Source organism: Malus sylvestris, chromosome 12, assembly GCF_916048215.2.
Source record: "Malus sylvestris chromosome 12, drMalSylv7.2, whole genome shotgun sequence".
NCBI lineage: Eukaryota > Viridiplantae > Streptophyta > Magnoliopsida > Rosales > Rosaceae > Malus > Malus sylvestris.
Genome location: NC_062271.1, coordinates 26,926,871 through 26,949,536, shown reverse-complemented (window position 1 = coordinate 26,949,536; position 22,666 = coordinate 26,926,871). Strand labels below are relative to the sequence as shown.

At 37.7% G+C, this 22,666-nt stretch overlaps 1 protein-coding gene, 1 long non-coding RNA gene and 1 pseudogene across 2 annotated transcripts; all 3 read right to left on the bottom strand.

Moving 5' to 3' along the window:
* Positions 1-3,936: 3,936 nt before the first annotated feature.
* On the bottom strand, positions 3,937-6,971 carry LOC126593859 (protein NRT1/ PTR FAMILY 4.5-like). The gene is made up of 7 exons (XM_050260020.1): positions 6,831-6,971; positions 6,648-6,735; positions 6,311-6,528; positions 5,799-6,215; positions 5,578-5,702; positions 4,731-5,151; positions 3,937-4,690 (listed from the first exon to the last, which is right to left on the bottom strand). Exons 1-7 carry the CDS (start codon positions 6,894-6,896, stop codon positions 4,199-4,201), a joined length of 1,827 nt encoding a protein of 608 aa, XP_050115977.1. The 5' UTR covers positions 6,897-6,971; the 3' UTR covers positions 3,937-4,198.
* Positions 6,972-13,134: 6,163 nt separating this feature from the next.
* LOC126592312 (uncharacterized) lies at positions 13,135-15,144 on the bottom strand (annotated as a pseudogene).
* Positions 15,145-16,024: 880 nt separating this feature from the next.
* On the bottom strand, positions 16,025-17,153 carry LOC126591957 (uncharacterized). The gene is made up of 3 exons (XR_007612553.1): positions 17,063-17,153; positions 16,729-16,807; positions 16,025-16,273 (listed from the first exon to the last, which is right to left on the bottom strand). It is a non-coding gene; the product is annotated as an uncharacterized LOC126591957 (long non-coding RNA).
* Between the last annotated feature and the right edge of the window lie 5,513 nt (positions 17,154-22,666).

Sequence of the window (22,666 nt, the reverse complement as noted above, 5' to 3'; positions counted from 1 at the left end):
TATGAAGTGAAATTTTATCTTGTCTGACTTCATAGAAACAAACCAACGGATGACATTGAAATAAGAGAGCCTACAACAGTGCATAAGTGATAAAATCTGACTTTGTTAGAATTTGAATTTTTTAGGTTAAAAAGTTCATAAATTAAAATTTAAGATAACACATCCAAAAATCAAGTTAAGAAAAGTTAAGGCAAAAAAAAATTTACGGCGTAATCAAATTACTACATAAATAAAATATATTGCCCCATATAGAGCCCGAAAGATATACAACCCCTTATTGGGAGAGATTTTTTTTTAAAGCCCTAAAGATTCCTCAAAGCTCTAAATTGGGCTATATCCACCACTTTTCTAGCCCTATTCAATTATGGAATTAGACCGGCCATTAATGTGGGTATTTCAGTTTCTAGGGTAGGATCCGCAGCTCAAATTAAAGCCATGAAACAGGTACCTAGCAAATCAAAATTGGAATTGGCACAATTTGCAGAATTAGAAGCCTTTGCACAATTCGTTTCTAGTCTTGATAAAGCTACTGAGAATCAATTGGCAAGAGGTCAACGATTACGTGAGTTGCTTAAACAATCTCAAACATCCTCGCTTTTAGTGGAAGAATAGATAGTGACCTAGAAAAGTGGTGGATATAGCCCAATTTAGAGCTCCGAGGAATATTTGGGGCTGTAAAAAAGATTCTATCCCAATAAGGGGCTATATATATATATTTCGAGCTCTATATGGGGCTATATATTTTATTTATGTAGCAATTTGATTACGCCGTAATTTTATTTTTGTCTTAACTTTTCTTAACTTGATTTTTGGACATGTTATCCTAAATTTTAATTTAACCCTTAAAAAATTCAAATTCTGACAAAGTTAGATTTTATCACTTATGTATTGTTGTAGACTCTCTTATCTCAATCTCATTCATTGATTTGTTTCTATGAAATCAGAAAAAAAAAAATTTCATTTCAAAACAACCATTGGATTTTTATCTTATCTCAATCTCATCCGTTGGTTTATTTTTATGATTGACACATTCTTTGAAATCAAACAAAATTTTCATTTCATAACAACCATTGGATGGAATTATCTTATCCAATTTAGCTATGTTATTTGTTTATAGTTTTGGTTTAGGTCTCTAAACAACCAATGTTAAATTTCATCACTTTTTTTATAAAATTCAATCTAGAAAATTAAACACAAAGCACTACATTTTTTTTAATCATTCACACAAAACATAGTTGTTTGTATATGTTTTCTTAACCAAACAAAAGGTTGAAAATAAACCCTTATAATTCTATAACGGTTGAAAAATAAACCCTTAAAATGGGGCTCACCCATTTCTAAACTAAAAATAAATATATAAAATACAAAACTAAGATTGGACCCTCAATTTGGTGTGGGTCCCCTTATTTTTTGGGGATAGATGTAGCCTAACTTTTTGCTACCTAAAAATTGAAGTTGCTAGCCTATGTGGTGAATGTAGTCCATTTTTTAGCCCATTAAGGATGAAATTTTTCATTATAGCTACAAATGTAGTAGCCTCAAGGAGGATAAAGCTCTCATGGAGGATGCTCTAAATAAGAGTAAGGTTCAAATATCGTGATCGAATGACAAGTTCAATACAATTTATTCTCTTCACCCCTTTAGAGTAAATATATGGTTATATAAAAAAATAAAACATGAAAAATAAAAAATTTAGAAGGTGAGGCCATCATATTTGGGTCTTATCATGTTTACAGGTTGGGCTGAGCTAAGTTGAGGCATAGTAATCCGGTAAAATATTTTACCAAAGGCACGTAGACGACATGGATGAGGGATGAGAGATTTTGCATGAGACGAATGGACATAGGAAAACTTAGTTAGAAGTGAAATGAATGAGCAACAAAATATTAGACGAAGGAATTTCAAATTATCAGATACAATACATTGTAGAATTTCAAATCCCTTTATCTCCCTTGTACTACATTTTTAATTGATTTAGCCTAAATTCTAAACATAACCTATAACAAATGCAAATACGAATATGCAACTCGTACTAAACTCAGAAATTATCTCTTCAAAGCGCTTTTTCTAACGTGAAAGTACTTTTAACCTTATCAATTAAAGGCTAGTTTGATATTGTTGTACTTTTTAATAGAACTACTTCTACAGTGTTGTGAGAATAAATAGCTGTAAAATAAAATTGTTGAGTGCTTGGTAAATTTTTTTTTTTTTTTTGTAAAAGTGCTTTTAACAAAAAAAAAAGACAGTGTTTGAGTATTTGGTAAACTTTTATATAAATTGTTGTGAATATGTTAAATGACTATAAATGATATGATACTTAATATGACATAATAATTGTCAAAGAAAAAAAATAATGTAGGGGCAATGATTGTATTTTTATAAAATATGTGAGGTTATACTTTGCTATTTAAAAATTTCATTAAATGAGAATTGATTACTGTGCTTAAAAAAAACACTTTTTTAAGCACTGTAGACTATGATTTTGCTTTTCTACTGTTCTATATTTTTTAATAAGTTTTTTTTTTTAAAGCACCACAATCTTAAACTAGTCCTAAACATTGTCATTTAAAGTGTTTTTAACTATTTTACAAGCGTTTTATGGTAGTGACAGAAAGTAATGATGCCTCTGCATTCTGGTGTGAGTTCAATTTCCACTGATTCTCCTCCCTCCTAACAACTAACAATATTGTTTGTTACAAAATTTATTTTAAAGGGTTTTTATCACCAATGGTCCCTGAGATTGCCCAAACTCATCATTTTGGTCCCTTATTTTCAAAATCAATCAATGTCGTCCCTGACATTCACCACCGCTCATCAATTTGGTCCTTCCATTTAGATTCCGTCAACTATTTCTGTTAGTTTGCATGTGGGACCCACAAATACAATAAAATGGTGACACATGGATTACACAAAAGAAAGGCTTTTATCACAAATGGTCCCTGACATTGATTAAACTCCTCATTTTGGTCCCTGAGTTTCAAAAATCAATAAATTTGGTCCCTGACTTTCACTACTGCACATCAATTTAGTCATTCCGTTAAAATTTTTGTCAATATTTTTTCTTAGTGTGATAATATGGTCATATTGGTCCAATCATATGGCGCCACATGGATTAACCATAAAAAATGTTTTTTTTTTAAGATTTAAAACTAAAAGTACTATAAGAAATTAAAAACTAAAACTAAAATTAAAAAAAATCATTGTCTTCATATAGGTATGCTCAAAAAGAAAAGGAAGGCACCATGACACCACTAAAGCTCTTGTCCTCCGTGAACTCACTTCTCATTCTTTCTAGTTGGTTATAATCCTATCAAATTTGAATTGAATTTGGATTCGATTTTATTGAATTTAGATTGAATCTTATTTTCCAATCGGGATTGTGGGATGCGAGAGAAATGTCAGCGAGGAATACTCACCAGTTGGTTCACTCTAAAAAAAATTAGTTTCTTATAGTTGATGGCGCCATATGATTGGACTAGTGAGACCACATCAGCACTCTAACAAAAAATATTGACGAAGTTTTAATGGAAGGACTCTATTGATGTGCGATAGTGAAAATCAGGGACCAAATTATTGATTTTTGAAACTTAAGGACAATAATGATGAGTTTGATCAATGTCACGGACCAATTGCGATAAAACCCCTTTGTTTGTATAATCCATGAGTCACCATTTTATTGGATTTGTGGATCCCACATACAAACTAACAGAATAATTGACGGAATCTAAATGGAAGGACCAAGTTGATGCGTGGTAGTGAATGTTAGGGACGACATTGATTGATTTTGAAAGTGAGGGACCAAAATAATGAGTTTGGTCAATCTCAATGACCATTTATGATAAAAACCCTACCTTAAAAGCATTTTCAAACAAGTCTTAACCGCTTTTATTGTTTAGACCAGCATAATAACATAAAATGAAAGCAAAAATGCCAATGTTGTTTTGCAAGGAAAAATTTATTAAATGGAGAAAATCAATACATTTGTTTTATCATATGAAGAGGGTAAATTTGACATATTGTCAGTCCCAAACCCAAAAACTATATCTTACAATTCCAAACACACAACAACAAGACAAAAAATAGAGACTGAAAAATAAAATCCATTAATTATGGTCCTTGGTTTGTTTAGTTATGCTTTCTCTTTTTTCCTTTTCCTTTGTGTTTCACAAAGTTGCCAGCTTTTCTTCTTTCTTTTTCCTCAGTGGATCGAGGCAGCAGCTTCATTAGCCCTGCTTCTACTTTCTTGTAAAACACTTGAGTCATTGTGACAGAGAGGGGTTTGATTCAAAGCCCTAAGCTGCAGCTTAGAATCTGCCTCATCTGCTTTGTACTTGTACCATGAAGCCCAATAGACATAGTTCACAAAGTTGAAGCAGCTAAGGATTGCCAAAAAATAGTAAAAAAGATGCAAATTGTTTTTGTTTAGGTCTTTTCCATGTAGCCATCCTAGTTTGCTCGGTGCAATTCTTCGCGTCACGCTATTGATCACTGCGACGAAAATCGAGCTCAAAAAGTACCCGAAAGAAAACGAAATCCACGTGAATGAAGTGGAAAGCGACTTCATGCCCGCCGGAGCTTCCCTGTAGAAGAATTCAAGTAACCCTACTACGGTAAACATGTCAGCAATGCCGAAAATACCATATTGGAAAGAAAGCCAAAAGACGTCACAAAGCCGATATCCCTCTTTTGGCTTTGTGACGTCACGTCACAAAGCCGATATCCCTCAATGCGGCTTGGTTCTTTCTCTTCACTTCTACTATGCCGGCTATTGTCATTGAGATTGCGCAGAGGACTAGTCCAACGCCGATGCGCTGAAGCTGCGTGATACCTGATGGGTGCTTTGTGATTTTTCGCGCGAAGGGGACGAAGAAGAACTCGTAGAGCGGGATGAGGATGGACATGAACAGGAGAGGGATGATGGGGATTGATGGGGCCGGAACCTCAATGCGGCCTAAGTGGCGGTCCATGGTGTTTCCTTGTTGGACTGAAAATGTTTGGAGCTGAGCCAAACAAGTGTTCATGATGATGGTGCTGAAGAGAATTGGCAACATTCTTGTTAGGACCTTCACTTCTTCCACTTGTGTTACTGTGCAAACTTTCCATGGTTGGGGCTTGGAGTCTTTGCCAAGTATGGCAGCTTTGTCTAGACAACTGATTCAATATCATCAGCAGTAATTAGTACACTACTGTGTCATAACCAAAGAGTCAAGCTTTTTCCAGAAGAAAAAAAAAAAAAAACTGATCTACATTGTAAATTGCTGTCTAATGAAGTCAACAAAAAATGATTAAAAGCTTCCAAAAGCTTCACATCCTATTCACCCTCAAATTACCAAACAGAGCATATGGTCCAACAAGTTCACTACAAAAAGCAAACCACTAGCACGTGCACAGAAACTTTGGTGTAAACTATTCGTTATATTATCAATTTCCTTCTTAATCATATGTTTCTCTTATGTTTTCTTGTAAATTTTGAAGAATCTTGGCATGCCAAGCCGGGGACATACGATTTGGTGACCCTTGTTTGAACTATTGCAAATTATTAATGAACTTTTAAGCAAAACAGTAATGTAATGTTACCTGAATTGATCTGTATGTGCAATTTTTTCTTCATTATAATTTGATTCCTTTTCACTGATCTCATACAGCTGATGAGAGCTCCCAGGCTGCGGTAAATTTCTGTTTTTTATTGCTACAACGATAACCTATCACATAATTTCGACACATACATTATCCACTTGTTAACTAGTAATTAAACGAGTTTGTGTGCTAATTGAGCTTGGTTAGAGAGAAAGGCAGACCTGAATGACTCTAATGATGGGGCTGTCGCCGGGAATTTGGAGGCGGTAGAAAGGCTTGCCCATAGCAAGAACAGCGAACCCGATAAAGGGTGCAACCGTGCATATTAAAAATCCCCAGTACCAAGCTACTTCGGTGCTCACAGTCACAATGGCTGTGACACCAATAGTTGATCCAACTATAGTACTAAGCATAAACCAGTTGAAATATGTTGCGAGTGACTTTGCTTCCTCTTTCCTGTTAAACTGATCAGCACCAAGTGCGGGAAGCGCTCCCCTCACATCGCCTGTTCCCAGTGCTAACAAGCACAGAGAAGCATAAAGCATGGCAGCGATACGGCCTTCGACACACTTTGTCAGGCAAGTTTCTTTTGGGTGCAAATGCTTTGAGTAAGCTTGAACTGTCGTCATCGCCAAAGCCTAAAGGTGTGTAACAAAAGTATACTCAATCTTGTGACATAAGTAGAACTAGAACAAGAATAACAAAATATATGTGAACTTTTTTTTTTTGTTACCAGTATTTCAACCGCGCCGAAAATCAGGCAGGTTGTGAATCTGCTCAAGTATGTGTCCGAAATGAAGCCTCCAACAAGGGAGAGGAGGTAAGTTGATCCCATGAAGTTTGTGAGAAGGTTGGCGGAGTGCGCCAGATCCAAATGCATCATGTAGAGAAAGTACAGCACCAAGCTGCACATGTTTGCGACGAATGCCATGGTGTCCAATGCCAGCAACACTACAAAAACACGGATAAAATTCAATGTAAACCATAATATACGAAAGCAAGGATATAAGTAGCGTACTAGGAAGTGATTTCTGCAGACTCCTTTTCTGAGACTGGGAATGGCCGCTTACCGAAAATGAAGCTGGAGGCGGTGAATCCTCCTTTTCTCTTGTCCGTCGGCTCGAGGGAGCTGTAGGTTGGCTCGGCATTCTCTTCTGCCTGGTGTGCAGAACATTGTGAAACATATTAACCAAAGTAACACAAAAACAACAGACATAAACAGAGAGAAGATTTAGGTTTCCTTTTTTACTTACCATATTTGAAAATGGAGAATAAATTAAGTTGAGAATATTTGTTTTCGCACAAGAGGCCTTGAGCATATAGCATGCAAAGATGCCTAGAATTTAACTCCTTTAAGGTATCAGATTGATTGCCGTAGTGTTGTCAACTTTGTTTCACCCCCCCTCCCCCCCTCTTCCCTCTCTCTCTCTCTAAGTTCATAGGAACTTAAACATCTTCTAATCGCTCTGCGCGTGGTTGATGGTTAAATTTTGGGGTCATGCTTTTTCAGACCGTCTTGTGTGGGTTTAAAAAGTAAAACTATTATGATATATAGACCAATGACCAAATTTTATGTAAATGAAAAAAAATTATGTACAGTAAGTGTGAAGTTGAATTTTTGTTTGTCAAGAATCCGATGTGAGTCTTAATGATTCACCCAAATACAGATCTTATTGAGGCAAATGCCTAAGTAGCAAATGAGAACTTAAAAAATATATCTCGTAGAAAATCCTAATAAAGCAGTTGCATAGTACATTTCATTATAATACGTTGGTGGTGGTTTGGCATGATCATAATTGGTAATTGGCCAATTTGATTGTTATTGAATTTGTCACTGCCTCAGTGCATGCACCATTGTATTAAAATATATTTTCGATCTAACACCTTATCAAACTTTATAACTTATATTATTATTTGCCTTTTCTGGTATTTGAAATTGTCTACATCATCTTTTTCCCATCCTCATTATGAAAGGAGAAATGTTGGGATTCTCTTCTTCGCCATTTTATATTTTTGGCATAATTTTCGTGTCAATATTATAAAATATTGTGCAAAAAATATAAGATGACATAAAGTCTATAAAGAGTTCTATTTTTGAAAGAGTATCCTTACCATTTCTAGAAAGAAAGAAAGTTTTGAATGTGACCGTTCACGTCAACAAATGATTTTATTGATTCATGCATAATTATAAAATAAATTGATATAATACATATTTGAAAATTAATAAGTATATTATAAATATTATTTGTTTGTTATCTATACTACTTATTAATAGAACATTTTTTGTCAACAAAAAACCAAGAAAAATACTATGTTTGAATAAAATATCACAAGTAATTTCGTCCAAAATTTTTTCTTCTTCCCTCACTCACATGTCATTAACTCATGTCTATTTTTTTTTATAAATATTATCCCACTCCCACATTCCCTCTCTCTTTCACATTTTCCTGCAACTTCTTTTTGTTCCATATATTTTTATTTTTATTTTAATTTTTAATTTTTATATTTACACACATATAGTGTGTAGGCATCATCTAGTACCAAAAAAATAATTGTTAACACTTTGGGCTCGTTTGGAAAGTGCTTTTAAATGACGGAAAACGCTTTTAGGTAAAAAGTTTTAGGTTCCAAAAGCAATAGTTGCTTCTTGCAAGATGCACTTCAAATGTTTTTCCAAAATTAACTTGCATTTTAACTAAGGATTGATTTCAAAATATTTTCTCTAAAATCATTTTTAATCAATCAAAAACATTTCCCAAACGAACCATATACGTTGACACGACAATCAGATCGTGTAAAACGTTTCTTCTCTTTGGTCAACCCTATAAGAGCAGTTCCACCACTGCTCTTTGGTCGGCACCCAGGCCAAAAAATGGACCAGTTTTCCTTCAATTTGCTCCACCCTAGCCCAAGCTAGGCCACAGGCCGACCTAGAATCGACAGACCCAAGAGTCGGGCCATCTGATGTCAGGCTTGCGTCAACCTAATATCAAAGCCCATTAAGTCGCTATTGCTTCCGCTGCTACTGTTGATCTTCAACATTGAGGACGATCGACCTTCTCTGCTTCTCTATTGATCTTGCCGACCGATTTTCAATTGGGCTGTGGTATTTGGGCTTTCTCCGAACAGCGAAAAACTCGAGACGAGCTTAGTGGGATGGGTGAAGCAAGGAAGATGAAGCAAATGGAGGGGCAACGCGAGGAAGATGTGGAGATGTAGAAACGTCGAGATTTCGTCCCACTACGACTGCGGTTGCGGAGTATAGCTGTGAAATGAGATGTAGGAAGATGTGGGTGTGGATTGGATTGTGGGAATTGGGTGAGTCAGAGAGGGATTGAGATGAGGTTGAAGATTGTGAGGGAGAGAGGGATTAATTTTTATTATTTTAAAATAAAAATTAATAAAATTGTAATAAAATTGACTAGGCTATTTAGTTTTAGGGGTGGAGATGCATTTGTTCTATTACTGTTCATTGAAGTCTATCACTGCTCACTAAATGGATTAAATAGGATGGGTATTGACGCATTTTTTTAGGGGTGGACTTGCTCTAAGGAAACCTTGGGACCAAAGAAAGAAAGCATCTACCCCGTTGCAAATTTGAAGGGGAAGCACATGAAGTCGACCATCGTAAGAAGTAGTAGTTGACCATACAGCTGAAGGGAATTTTATTTCATCATGTTTTCTGGGACCAAAGCTTCAACAGATTTCATTTTCTCAAGTATTTGTGGTTTAAAAACAGCCTGATAATAACTTAGTACATATGAAGCCAAAAGCATAAATCAGTTTCCGAAAAACAGTGTGAACTCTGGCTACGTATATACTTTGATAGTTACACTTCTTGCTAGTTACTGCATGAGCTGTTTCCTTAATTACAAGGTTAAGAAAGATATCAAAACTCTCCAGAAATATTCCTTAAATATCACAAGTCGATGCTATAAAATACTCTAACATACGGGAGATTCAATTTAAAATACTCTTACTTTTGGAATTTTTTCGGTTTGGGTTCGGTTGGTTGCACTATTTTTGGTATTTTTTTCCACCCCTAGACTTAACACACAGGTAGAACTCAACTTCATCAAGAGCTCCGTCAGATCATGGGCACATTCATATTATACTAATAATCCAAATATTTTTCTTTTCACCCTTTTCATCCAATAATATACTTCAGAAGTTGCTTGCATTAGGTGGCAATAGAAGGATATTCCCCTTTATATATTGAGGTATTCATCAATTCCCCCCCCCAAACTTGTGACCATTAGCCAATTTCCCCCATCAACTTTAATTTTGGCCAATTTCCCCCCTCAACTCTCATAATTAGTCAATTTCCTCCCTCAACTCTCATATTTAGTCAATTTGCATCCTACTGTTAATTTTTTATTTTGATCATAATTAAACAAGTGTGTGTAAGAAACTAAATAAGATGTATATATGTTAATCATGTTCGTATATCTTTATCCTATTACAAATAGATTAAAATTTAGAATTTTACAATTTATCATAGATAATATTATTAGTCATAATAAATCAGTATGGAGTAATTTTATTTGATTTTTGACTTATACAAAATTGATAACGAAAATGATTGATGTGTAAATTTTTGTATGTGAATACAATTTTCTTTATAAAAGTGAAAGCTAAGTTCAAGTAAATTGCGGAGAATCGAGCTTTAGTGCAAAAATGGCTAGTCAATTCATAATTTTCGACTCCTTATTAAGAATAACCCATTTTATTGAAATAGGTCATGATCCATGAGTTTAGGATTATTATTTCATTTTGTTATTATTTCTTCTTCTACTTGCTTTAAACCCGATTCATAACTTTTTCTTATAATCAACCCATATCACATACTAATTGTATTATGTTTTTGTACATTTTATCCTATATTATGCAAGTGAGTTTATGTTAATTTTAGTACTTTGTTGGAAGTTATTAGAAAGATCGAAAATTAAAAAAACAATAGATGGAAAATTAAAAAAAAATTAACAATAGGATGCAAATTGACTAATTATGAGAGTTGAGGGGAAAATTGGCCAAATTAAAGTTGAGGGGGAAATTGACTAATTATGAGAGTTGAGGGGGGAAATTGGCCAAAATTAAAGTTGAGGGGGGAAATTGGCCAATGATCACAAGTTCAAGGGGGAAATTGATGAATACCTCTAATATATTTGTCTTTATCTTTCTTATCTTGTGACTTAATATAATTAGTGATCCAACAGAATTTCTTTAGACAAATATATATACAACCGGTGATAGTATTTTTTGTCTATCAATCTTTATTATAAGAAAAAAAAATTACAAAAAGAGAAGTGAAAAGATTCGAAACTGTTACATTAATTCAGAGGAAAAAAAATCTCGAACCAATGACGTATTCAACAGCCTATCAATTGTGATATTGGACCTGATGCTATCTTATAAAATGGCATGATAAACTTGGATTGATTGGAACTGGAGACGATACCTTTTTGGCAACCAGTGATATAAGAATATTTCTAAGAATCTGAGACAACCAATTATAGTTAGGAATTCTCCATCAACAGTCAGCACGGGTGATGTGAAGTTCAATCAAATAATTTGATATCACCTTCAACTTTAATGGGCGCACCTCGATCATAAAGAGTTGGACCTTACCTCAAAAATGGTTTGTTTGATGCAACAAAAGTTGGTCACAGAGATTGCTGCCCCACCTCCCATTTATATTTTCATCATTTAATTTCTACAGGCTTTTTCCAAAGTTGTTGCATATGTGCATGCTCCACCTTCTCCGCGCTCTCTGACTTCTCTTGCTTTTACCTCAAGATTTTACCTTCTCCTTTCAATTAGCCTTTTTCCTGTAGAAAGAGATTTTCTTCGGATCCCATCCACCAAGTTCTCTCCATCAAACAATCTGGATCTTTGAAAATTTGATCCAACAACTAAAATTATTATAACTTTTAAAGTGGACCTCTGTTTGTAGCTGTTGGATCGAATTTCAAGGATCCGGATTAGTTGATGAGGAAGATTTGGTGGAAGGGATCCGGAGATGATCCCTTTCATTTTCCTGCAGCTTTGTAACAGCACAAATTCTTCATATCAAGTACATGTTTTCAGGCAGTGACATGAAAAGGATTCATCTGTTCACTTTCAATTGTGTGATTCTGCATGGTTGTTGCGTGTTGAAAACCCCAATGGCATCTGGTAAAAGGGATATGGATTCTCTTGCATTTTTTTCTCTCCTTTTGTTTGAACGCTCAAGATTTCATTTTGTAGAGAAAGAGGAAACAAAACTATGAGATGAGGAGAGGGAAGGGAGGTAGGGGAGGGAAAAAAATGAGGGGAGAGAATTCCTATCCGGCAAGAGTTGCTAGCTGCTACACAGTGTTAGAAGAGAATTGGCCCTATAATCACTTATAAATTATTTATACAATAAAAGCGTCTCAAGAATCTTAACTAATATGGATTTTTTTTTGTTTTTTACATTGGAGTATTATAACCTTGTACCTAGCCTACTTCTACCTACCATCATCACTAGCTAACCCCAACTCCGAAGACTAAAAAAAGATATATTTGTTTTATGTAAGCCTTATTCTTCTTAAAACTAAGGTATGGTTTGGGGTTGAGGTGATTTTAAAAAAAGCTGGTATGAAAAAAAACTGGAAGAGTTTTTGGTGTTTGGTAAACATCCCAAACCAGTTTTTTTTCAAAGTTTCAGATGAAAAAAAACTAAAAAGTGGAAGCTTCAAAAAGTGGAGTATTTTCAAAGTTTCTTCTGATTCCTCACACTTTCAAGAGGAAGAACAACGTCGCCATGTCCTGGCGACCCAGCTCCAATCCGTTGATCAAGAATTGCAAATCGATGGCCCGATTGTCCATTTCTTCATCGTCGCCTTTCTCCTCTCCTTCATTGCTTTCTCTGTCGCCATCCCTGCCTCTAGCTCTGTCATCAGAAATGGTGAATTTCTCAGCCTTGAACGTGAGGCAGGAGCGCACAATTTCAGAAACCCTAGTCCCATAAGTTCCATTATGACACGCTCCGACCCTGATATTCCCCGAATACCAGGATAGACATGTGCTGGCCGACACCCGCGGGTGATGAAAGCCATTAATTGATTACAAGAGTAATGATTAGGAGAAAATATTCATGAATAAACATTAGAATCTAGAAGTAATAAACAAAGTTTAAGGAAGTGTCTAGAGTGCACATAACACAATCTAAATCAAGATTCACAAAAAGGAAAGATCATCACAAGATATCACACAAGTGAGTGGTAGATTGCTACTGGTAGGGGAATGCCTTGTACGTCGTGTTGTACTCCTCGTTTCTAAGACCTGAATGGGGGCGCAAAACAAAGGTGAGTGGACCAAGTTCATATATACAATAATAATAAAACAGTTATCAATGTACTAACCCCCACAGTTTATATAATAATGAAAACTACTAGCATAAAAAGTGAAGGATTTAATAGAAATCCTAGCATACCAAAAATATCTCAAAAGTCATATCACAGAATAACATCGCGGAAATCAAAACAGTAAACGTCTCATAGATCGTCTCGTAAGCGCGGTGTACTGCTAGAAATATCACTGAATAAATATAACTCTCAGCCCTATGCCAACACCGTGGTCTCTGTGCCCGTAGCCAGAGATTACCAACTCCCGGCCCAATGCCTGCTCCGTGTCCCTCAGCCCGTAGCTAGGGATTATTTCTCCCAGCCTATTTGCCAACATCAGATCCTCGCCCGAGGCGGCATAGTGTCCACTAGGTACGCACAAATAGTTACGTCTCTCATCAATAACCACTTCATAGTATAAAGTCATCCATCGTCTATACTATAAAGAGGGGTTTCTAAAACATGTTCTAGCATAGTCTACCAATTCATGGTTTTTATAGAAAATAATATATTTTAAAATATAGCTCAATATAGGCTAACAAATAAATTCCTCACAAAAAACGAGATGATAAAGCACATATTTCATAAACATGCTTAACATAAAATCAAATCATAAACTCGTAAGGCATGCATTTCATTTATGAAATTAAACTAGGAAATTATGCAAATTTTAGAAAGGGTCCACTCACAGATACTCCTTAGCAGTAGAGTTGTGCGGATAAGGATTAAGAATTTCTCCACTAGCAACTTTACCTAAGCACAAAAAGGTAATAAATAAATAAAAGGATTTTCTAAAGGATTTGGGCTTGAACTAAATAAAAATAAAGGATTTGGGTTGAATGGGTTAAAGTCTGATGGGTTTTAGAATCCTAAGGTTTTTGGGTTAAAAGGGTTTAGGGTGAAGAAGGGTGGTTTGGGCTTAACCCAACCCACACTCACACACACACGCATTGAACACACACACACACGGCCCATATACATAGTATACAAACACACACCTGCACATACAACATACACACACACCCACACGTGCACAACACACGCACACACACCACACAAACATACACACATGCACAACATGCATAAGCATGCACGACATGCACACACACTCACGGTACACACACACACACACACACACACAAAACACACACACAACACACACACGCACGCACGGCCCAACTTACACCCACACGTGCACACACTCATGGCCCACATGCCAAATAATTAAAAGGAAACTGGGCTAAGGCCCGAGGTTGATTGAGAATGCCGAATGGCTTGGTGGCTTTGGGTGCAGATCAGGGAAGAACACCGGAGCTGCTACAGTTCCGGTCGACAGCAAACAAGGGTTTTAGACCCCGATCTAACTACCAAAATGAAGAGCAAGATGAAGGGAAGAGATTGCTACCCTCGAATAGTCGTGACACGGCCGGAGGTGACCAGAAATTCCCTCGAAACTCACGGGTTCGCCGAAAAAATGGGTAAGTTTCCCCCGCGCCGCTCCCGTCTTCAAAACCTTGGAAAACAATGTAAATCTCATCACACAATGTCCAACATCATCCATGTCCCGCAGCGACGAAAGAGAGGGAGAGACGATAGGGTAATGATGGTGAAGGTGTTGTAGGTACATGGTTGGTAATGGGTGAGGCTCACAGGAGGATGAGAGGGAGAGAGATGAGAGAGACGAAGAAGAGAGGTCTTGGGGTTGGAGGGGATAGAAAGAAAGAAAAGGGAGGTGAGTTAGGATGCTGCCACGTGGCATTTTGGGGTAAAACCACATATAATATAAATAATTGGGGGGTGGTTGTAACACATTAAACCCTAATTTGGAGGTGGAGTGCGGGGAGGAGGAGAAAATGAGGATTGGGGAGATCCGATTGGGGCCAAAGAGGGAGCGAGTGTCATCGTCATCGCCGGAGAAGAAATCGTCGTTTAAGGTTTCAACGCGAGTGAGGTGAAGAAATGGGCGTTGTCGACAGCGGAGAGAGATCGGAGAAGATGACTCGGCTAGAAATCTGGGAGAACGGTGGTTGGTATTGTCGGCGCCAGAGAGGTCAAGGCAAGAGATGAGGGATTTGAGAGAAGGGTCACGGTCGACGAAATAGGTGAGGAGGTGGGTCCCATTTTCGACAACCGTGCGTAAGGAGAAGATGAGGAGGGAGAAGGTTGCCAATGAACAACGTCGTGGCTTGTCATAGCACATATAGTATTATACATTTTTGGTTATTTCACACAGTCACAGCTGTTTTACAAAAAAGTTTACCAAACACTATTATACTGCTTTTTTTTCCAAAAGTACTTTTACAAAAAAGTTTACCAAACACCCTGCTGCTTTATTTCACAGCTGCTTATTCTCACAACATAGCAAAAGCAGTTTTTTTTCAAAGCACAACAATACCAAACCAGCCCTAATTTAAATTACATAAATAAAGATTTAAACACCGAGGCATACAGAGAGAGCACATTTGTTCTTACATTGTTACCTACCAAGAAGGGATTCGCAAGGTATGCAAATAGTTCCAACTAGAATTTGTACCCGCACGTTGCTGCGGGATTGAAAACTATAAGAAAGATTATGCAATTTCAATCTTCATAAACAATGTTTGAGTCAAAAACTGAGTTACCAATGCCAATGCAAATTATACACAACCTCATCATGAATGAAACAAATTTAAATATCAAAAGAGAAACCTATTTCGTTTATTAAAAATATTACAAAGTTCTTTGGATACAAAAAAACACAAATTGCTTCCTGTCCAAAAACATTAATGGGAAATGTTGTTTACTGCAACACTAAAAGTTGTCCTCAGGCAAGGGAAAAAAAATTGAAATAAATTTATAGACATTAGAATTATATCATGAACAAAATAAGGATAAAACGTGTTTACCTAGTGTTTTTGTGTGAAGAAAGAAGTATGATTTCCCAATTTTACTCTCTTAAACCCTTTAACCTAACATTGACTTTGTTTTTACAGCTCTTTCATTTAAAAGCTTATTTTCTCTACAAAACCATAATAGTTTCTGTCTTGCATCACATTTTAAACTCTTGATAACACTAATTTCCATCTCAAAATCAGAATGAACCTCCAACGTTAGAAATATGAGTAAAAAAATGTTTAGTGAAAGAATTTGCCAATTCTAACTAAGAACTGTTAATCAAACTGTAAAAGCAACACGAGTTTTTCCAACTTCAAACATAGAACTAACAGCGAGAATCCAATTGGAAATGGAATAGACCAAACAGACCATGGAGATTACACAATCAGAAGATGATATATTTGAAGGAGAAGAGTTCATTACATAGTGTGATGACAGCCGATCAGCAGCAGAAACTGAAAAGAGCGAAGAACTTGGCCTCAGATTTTCTCCAGAATAATTGAAATAATAAATAAACTTAACAAGTAGGAATGATGCTGTTATTTTCTCCAGACATAAAACTTCATCTCTTAAAATATTAAAAATAATGTATGTGCATTTCATTCATATTTCTATTCACATCATAAACGTAAACCTCAAAACACAACTCATGGAACAACTTTTCTTACTAAACCCTATAACACATTTTAAAAATTTTAAAATAGTTATCATTTTTTGTTTTCTTTGCTAAATTCATTCATGCGTTTCTTAAATTTAAATTCAGTTTATAAATTTGCACATCAATCTTTAGAAAGTAATTTTTTATGTAATTATTTAAAATATGTTGTATAAAACATACTTATTGCTTCCACTTAAGAAAACTGATAACACAAAATGAATTCAACTGGAAGGTTAAAGTAAGTTCTCTTACCAAATAACTGAAGCCAAATTGACACAGAAGCATATCAATGTTGCATCGTCACAGGTACACCATTAGCAACGTTTCTTTACTGATTCAAACATAAACATGAATCAATTAAAAGCGTTAAAAAATGAAATAACACTTCAATTTTTTGCTAAATTCATTCATGCGTTTCTTAAATTTAAATTCAGTTTATAAATTTTCACATCAATCTTTAGAAAGTAATTTTTTATGTAATTATTTAAAATATGCTGTATAAAACATACTTATTGCTTCCACTTAAGAAAATTGATACACAAAATGAATTAAACTTGGGGGGGGGTGTTAAAGTAAGTTTTCTTACCAAATAACTGAAGCCAAATCGACACAGAAGCATATCAACGTTGCATCATCATAGGTACACCATTAGCAACGTTTTTTTCCCGATTCAAACATAAACATGAATCAATTAAAAGCGTTAAAATATGAAATAACACTTCAATCAAATGCATAAACAAAAGCAAACGTTAAGCATTGGAAAATGACATTGAGAAAAAAGCTATGTTAAATATTGTAGGTATTATTGTGAACACGGAAAATTCCTGAAACGAAAGAGACAAGAACAACGTGCACAAACAATATTTGTATTTGATGATTTTGGGTTACAATCTCTCTCTATTTTGATCCTCTGATTCGATCTCCGTAAGGTGTTGATTTGTGGATGTTTCGTTGATCCAAGGGCCGTCGAGGCTTGATTTTGGATGAATGTTGGAAGTTTCTTCAAGGGCCGTGGGCTTGATCTTTGAAGGTGGATTTGAGCGAATCTTCAAGGAGCCGTTGGGGCTTGATCTTGAGGATGAGTGTTTCTTCAAGGGCCATTGAGGCTTGATCTTGAATAACGGTGATGAGCAGATCTTCAAGGGCTTTTGGGCTTGATCTTGAAGAATAGTGATGAACGGATCTTCAAGGGCTTTTGGGCTTGATCTTGAAGAACGGTGGCTTGTTGATCCAAGGGCCGTCGGGGCTTGATCTTGGAAGAACGAAGAACGAAGAACGAAGAACACTTTCTTCAAGGGCCGTCAGGGCTTGATCTTGAATTGGTGGATGATTGTTGATCCAAAGGGCCGTTGGGGCTTGATCTTGGAAGAACGATGAACGAAGAACGAAGAACACTTTCTTCGAGGGCCGTCGGGGCTTGATCTTGAATTGGTGGATGATTGTTGATCCAAAGGGCCGTTGGGGCTTGATCTTAGGATGAACGATGAACGAAGAACGAAGAACGAAGAGAGCTTTCTTGATTCTTCGGGAACCTAGATGCTTGAGAGCTTCAGAGTTTCAAAGCTTCAGAGCTTTAAGAATTTTGCCTAATGATTTTGGTCCCCCCAAAAATGAATGAAATGACTTATATTTATAGAAATTTCCAAGGCCTAATTTTGAATATAATATGCCAGATGAAATAAGTCATTTCTGCCAGGTGTTGACATGTGTCCTATTTGATGACTTTTCTAACTTATTTCGATTTTTTGTTTAGACATACGCTACGTGTAAAATTTATGTAATACATGAGCGTCGAAACTTTGATTTATCGGTTAACATTTATTTACCGAAATTTTGATGTCTACAAATGCCCCCACTTCAAGGCGCGTCGTATACATGTGCTTGTCACATGTAGGAGATGGGTTTTGAAGTTTCTTACTGTAGATGTCGATCCAAGGGCCATCGAGGCTTGATCTTGAATTGGGCTGGAGATTTCTTCAAGGGCCGTTGAGGCTTGATCTTGAATTGGGCTTGAGATTTCTTCAAGAGTCGTCGAGGCTTTGATCTTGAAGGTTGAATTTGGACCACAAGGAGCTTCATGTGGTAGATGATCTTTGGCTTTGGTAGTGGATGAATTGGCACGTATTTGTTCTTGCGCTTGTTGACTTTCCACAGCTTTGATCTTGAACTGGGTTAGATTCAAGGGTGGTGGACACTTGATCTTGAATCAGATTTGTGATTTCTTCCAGGGTCGTTGAGGCTTGATTTTTGAATTTGGCTGGAAGCTTCTTCAAGGGCCATTGAGGCTTGATTCTTGAAGGTTGGCTCGAACACATGACAAGCAGGCACGAGGTGAAGGTGTTGGTCTGTTTCTTTCTTCAATCTTTCCGAGTGCCGACCGATTGCTTTCTTTCTACTTGTCCCGCAGGCAAGAGCAAGGGTAAAGGAAAAGCATGCCATGAGATATCTTTGCTTTCGACTCTGATGATATGAGGTACTTTTGCTTTTGAAGAAGTTGTGGATGAATCATCACGTGCTCTGTTGTGCTTGTCTCCACATGCTTCAATGTATCATTTTCCTTTGCCTTATCTATTCTTCTGGGAGAATGTGGCATCTTCTCGAGTTCCTCAGTTCAGACTCCTTCTGTTGAGTTGGCTGTGCGGGCTGCATTCTTCTCTGCTTGTTTCTTCAGGTAGATGTGGCAGCTTCTTGGGTTCCTCAGCTCCGACTCCTTCTGCTGAGTTGACTGTGCAGACCGCATTCTTCTCTGCTTGTTCCTTCTGCACGTTGTCTCCACATGCTGCAAGGTATCATTTTCACTTACCTTATCTGTTCTCCAGGCAGATATGACAGCTTCTTTGGAAGTACAGCAGCAGTGGAAGACAAGTACTCGAGAGTAATACAATGTAAGGAACCATGCAAAGGTTCCAGGTAGTCGATTCCTTACTTGAGTTTAAGTGGAGGTTCCGACATATTGCTTTCTTTATCCTTGTCTTTGCAGGTAAGAACAAGGACAAAGGAAAGGACAGGGAGAAAGCATGATATGAGATACTCTTGCTTTCTACCCTAGTGATATGAGATACTTTTGCTTTGATGTCATTTGTTTGCAGAGGTACCCTAAGGAATAAGAAACACTGAGTGACTCGAGAGGCTTTGTTGGGAAGGCATTCTAGGAGATGAAGAAAGGTTTTCGGAAATGAAGAAAGGTTCTGTATGTCTGCCTTGCTATGGAAGGTGAAGGTGGACAGTTATAAGAAGTCTTTTAATACTTGTAGAGGTACTATTCTTTCACTCGTGTCGGGAACCAATGCATGATTGATCGGTATGGCTTCACGTGCTTTCTTCTTTATCAGAAATCTTCGACAAATTGTCCGTAATTTCCGCCAAGCTGAGTATGCATGTGACAGGTGTTGACGAGGCTGAAAAAGACTGGTGCCTCTTCGATATTTGGGATCGGCGCTTCGACAAATTGCCCGTGATTTCCGCAGAGCTGAGTTTGCGCGTGACGGGTGCTGACGAGGCTGAAAAACACTGGCGCCTCTTCGATATCTGGGATTGGCGCTTTAACAAATTACCCGTGATTTCCGCAAAGCTGAGTTTGCGCGTGACGGGTGCTAACATGTCTGGAAAAGCAAGATGCTTCTCCGATTTCTGAGCTTGCCTCTTCGATTTTTGAATTGGCCTCTTCCAATTCTGAGCTCGCTTCTTCAATCTCTGAAATCTCGTCGAGTGTTGATTTTTATAGAGGCACGCAGTTCGTTTCAAAGCATACTTGAATTTTTGCTTGTAGAAAACTCCCTTCTTGCACTTCTAAGATATTGATTTGTCCGACCTTTTCTTTCTTCAACACCTTTGAAAATGTCTGGACCCTCCGACCGTCGTTTTGATTTGAACCTTGGTGAAGAGGCAGTCCCGCCTTCTCCAGATAACATATGGCGTCCATCATTCATATCCCCTATTGGTCCTCTTACCGTTGGAGATTCGATGATGAAGAATGATATGACCGCTGCGGTGGTGGCCCGAAACCTTGTCACTCCCAAAGATAACAGACTACTTTCCAAACTGTCTGATGAGTTGGCTGTTAAGGATTCTCTGGCTCTCAGTGTGCAGTGTGCAGGTTCTGTGTCTAATATGGCCCAACGCCTATTTGCTCGAACCCGTCAAGTTGAATCATTGGCGGCTGAAGTGATGAGTCTCAAACAGGAGATTAGAGGGCTTAAGCATGAGAATAAACAGTTGCACAAGCTCGCACATAACTATGCCACAAACATGAAGAGGAAGATTAACCAGATGCAGGAATCTGATGGTCAGATTTTACTTGATCATCAGAAGTTCGTGGGTTTGTTCCAACGGCATTTGCCTTCGTCTTCTGGGGCTGTACCGCGTAATGAAGCTCCAAATGATCAACCTTCGGTGCCTCCTTCTCCTGGGGTTCCGCCGAGTGATGAGGCTCTGAATAATCATCCTCCGGTGCCTCTCCGATCTGGGGCTCCGCCGAGTACTGAGGCGCCACCTGATCAATGAAGGCTTTTGTTTGTTTGCACTTTTTTTTTTTTTTGGCATGTAAATGTTTCCTCTGTAATTTTCCAGAGAAATCAATGAAATGGAATTTATTTCTCTCAATGCATTTTTTTTTGTTTGCTATATACATACATATTATATATATATATATATATGTATGTATGTATGTATATTTTTTTTTCACGTGGACTGATTCACCATTCCAAAACCCTTTCCCCTTCTTTTGCATGGTGCTAGCCACCAAGAATCCACCTTCTTTTTTTTTTATTTTTTTATTATTTTATTATTTATTTTTTATTTTTCGTCTGCTTTCACATGGTGCTGATCCACCATTCCCATTTTTTTCACGTGGTGCCTGATGCACCACCACCTCCTTTTTTTATTATATATATATTTTTTTTTTTTCTGTATAAATTTGGGTGATGGGTAGAGGAATTTGCAGGAAGAATGAAGACGAACTTAGAGCTCGAGTTTGAGGAAGAGCTTCTCGGCCGGCTAGTCGTTTGACAGCGGTCTTTGAAGTTGTTGGCAGCTGCGAGGCAAGAGACGGAGGAGGATGCAAGAGAATAGCGGTGCAGCCTTGATGTTGGAGACTTTGCCGTCGCCGTTGCTGCTTGGAACTGATGGGCAGAAGGGGAGAGTTGCAGAGATGGTGATGAAGAGTCCTGCTCACGACTACCGCAACTGTTGTGACGATGGTTACCGTTCATGGCAGAGCTGGAGTTGTCGGCAGCGGCGCAGTGGTGAGGAGAACAAAGGAGGACGTCGCCAAGCGAACCTCACGAGGACCCAGTCGTCACTGTTGCGGTCACGAGGACCCAGTCATCGCTGCTACGGTTGTCGCCGACGATTCGATCTTCCATTCATAGTCTCAACTCCGTCACGGAGGAGGACGTTGCCACCGTCAACGAAAACCACCAAGTATTCATAGCCTCAACACTTGTTCCTTCGCTGCAACTTTAGGCTTCGCCGGAGCTGCTGCTTTTTGATCAGCTGTTTTAACCTCCAGTGGAAGTGGATGATTCATGCAAAGCAGACCAAGCAATGTTTCTTTTTCTTTGAGATGCTACCACTTTACTTTTCATCATTTCCCGATGGTTTGAGGTCTTCCTTCGATAGGGAAGGCGGGCTGATGATTTGGGGAGAGCTGAGAACTCTGCCAAATGCTTTCCATTTTACTGTCGTCGTCGTCGACATTGAAAAGCATGAAGCTGAACCTGCAGAGGAGATGGTTTGGGCAGAGAAAGAATAGCCGAAACCATGCTTGCTTGCTTGGTCGTCGGGTGGAGTTTCATGATGAGATTTACGAGGCTGGTGTTGTCGGCGGTGAAGCCTTGGAGGTGGTCAAGCTGCTGCTGCTTCTCAGTGATCGTGTCTTCAACGTGCTTCACTGTTTTCTATGCATCTTCTATGGGGAACAATGAGGAGAGTGACATCACAGTTCCTTGACCTTTGGCCCACCCTTCTATTGTTGCAGAGGAGGAGAAGAAAAAGAGAGACAATTTGGATCTCTGAGGCATTGAAGAGGATGATAGGACATGTGGCTTGAGGGGTGTACGGATCGAGAGACAACCAGGCCTGGGCTGGTGCCTTTTGTTGCTGCTGGGCCTAGACATATATATGTATATATTTCCTTTTTTTTTTTTTTGTAAGTACATAATAACATATGTATTCATTTTTTTTTTAACAA

Coding starts and splice junctions, on each gene's coding strand:
- LOC126593859 (XM_050260020.1), bottom strand. CDS start 6,896: ATGCTCAAGGCCTCTTGTGCGAAAACAAATATTCTCAACTTAATTTAT. Junction 6,736..6,830: donor ATTCTCCATTTTCAAATATG/GTAAGTAAAAAA, acceptor TCTGCACACCAG/GCAGAAGAGAATGCCGAGCC. Junction 4,691..4,730: donor TGAAGAGAAAGAACCAAGCC/GCATTGAGGGAT, acceptor GACGTCACAAAG/CCAAAAGAGGGATATCGGCT.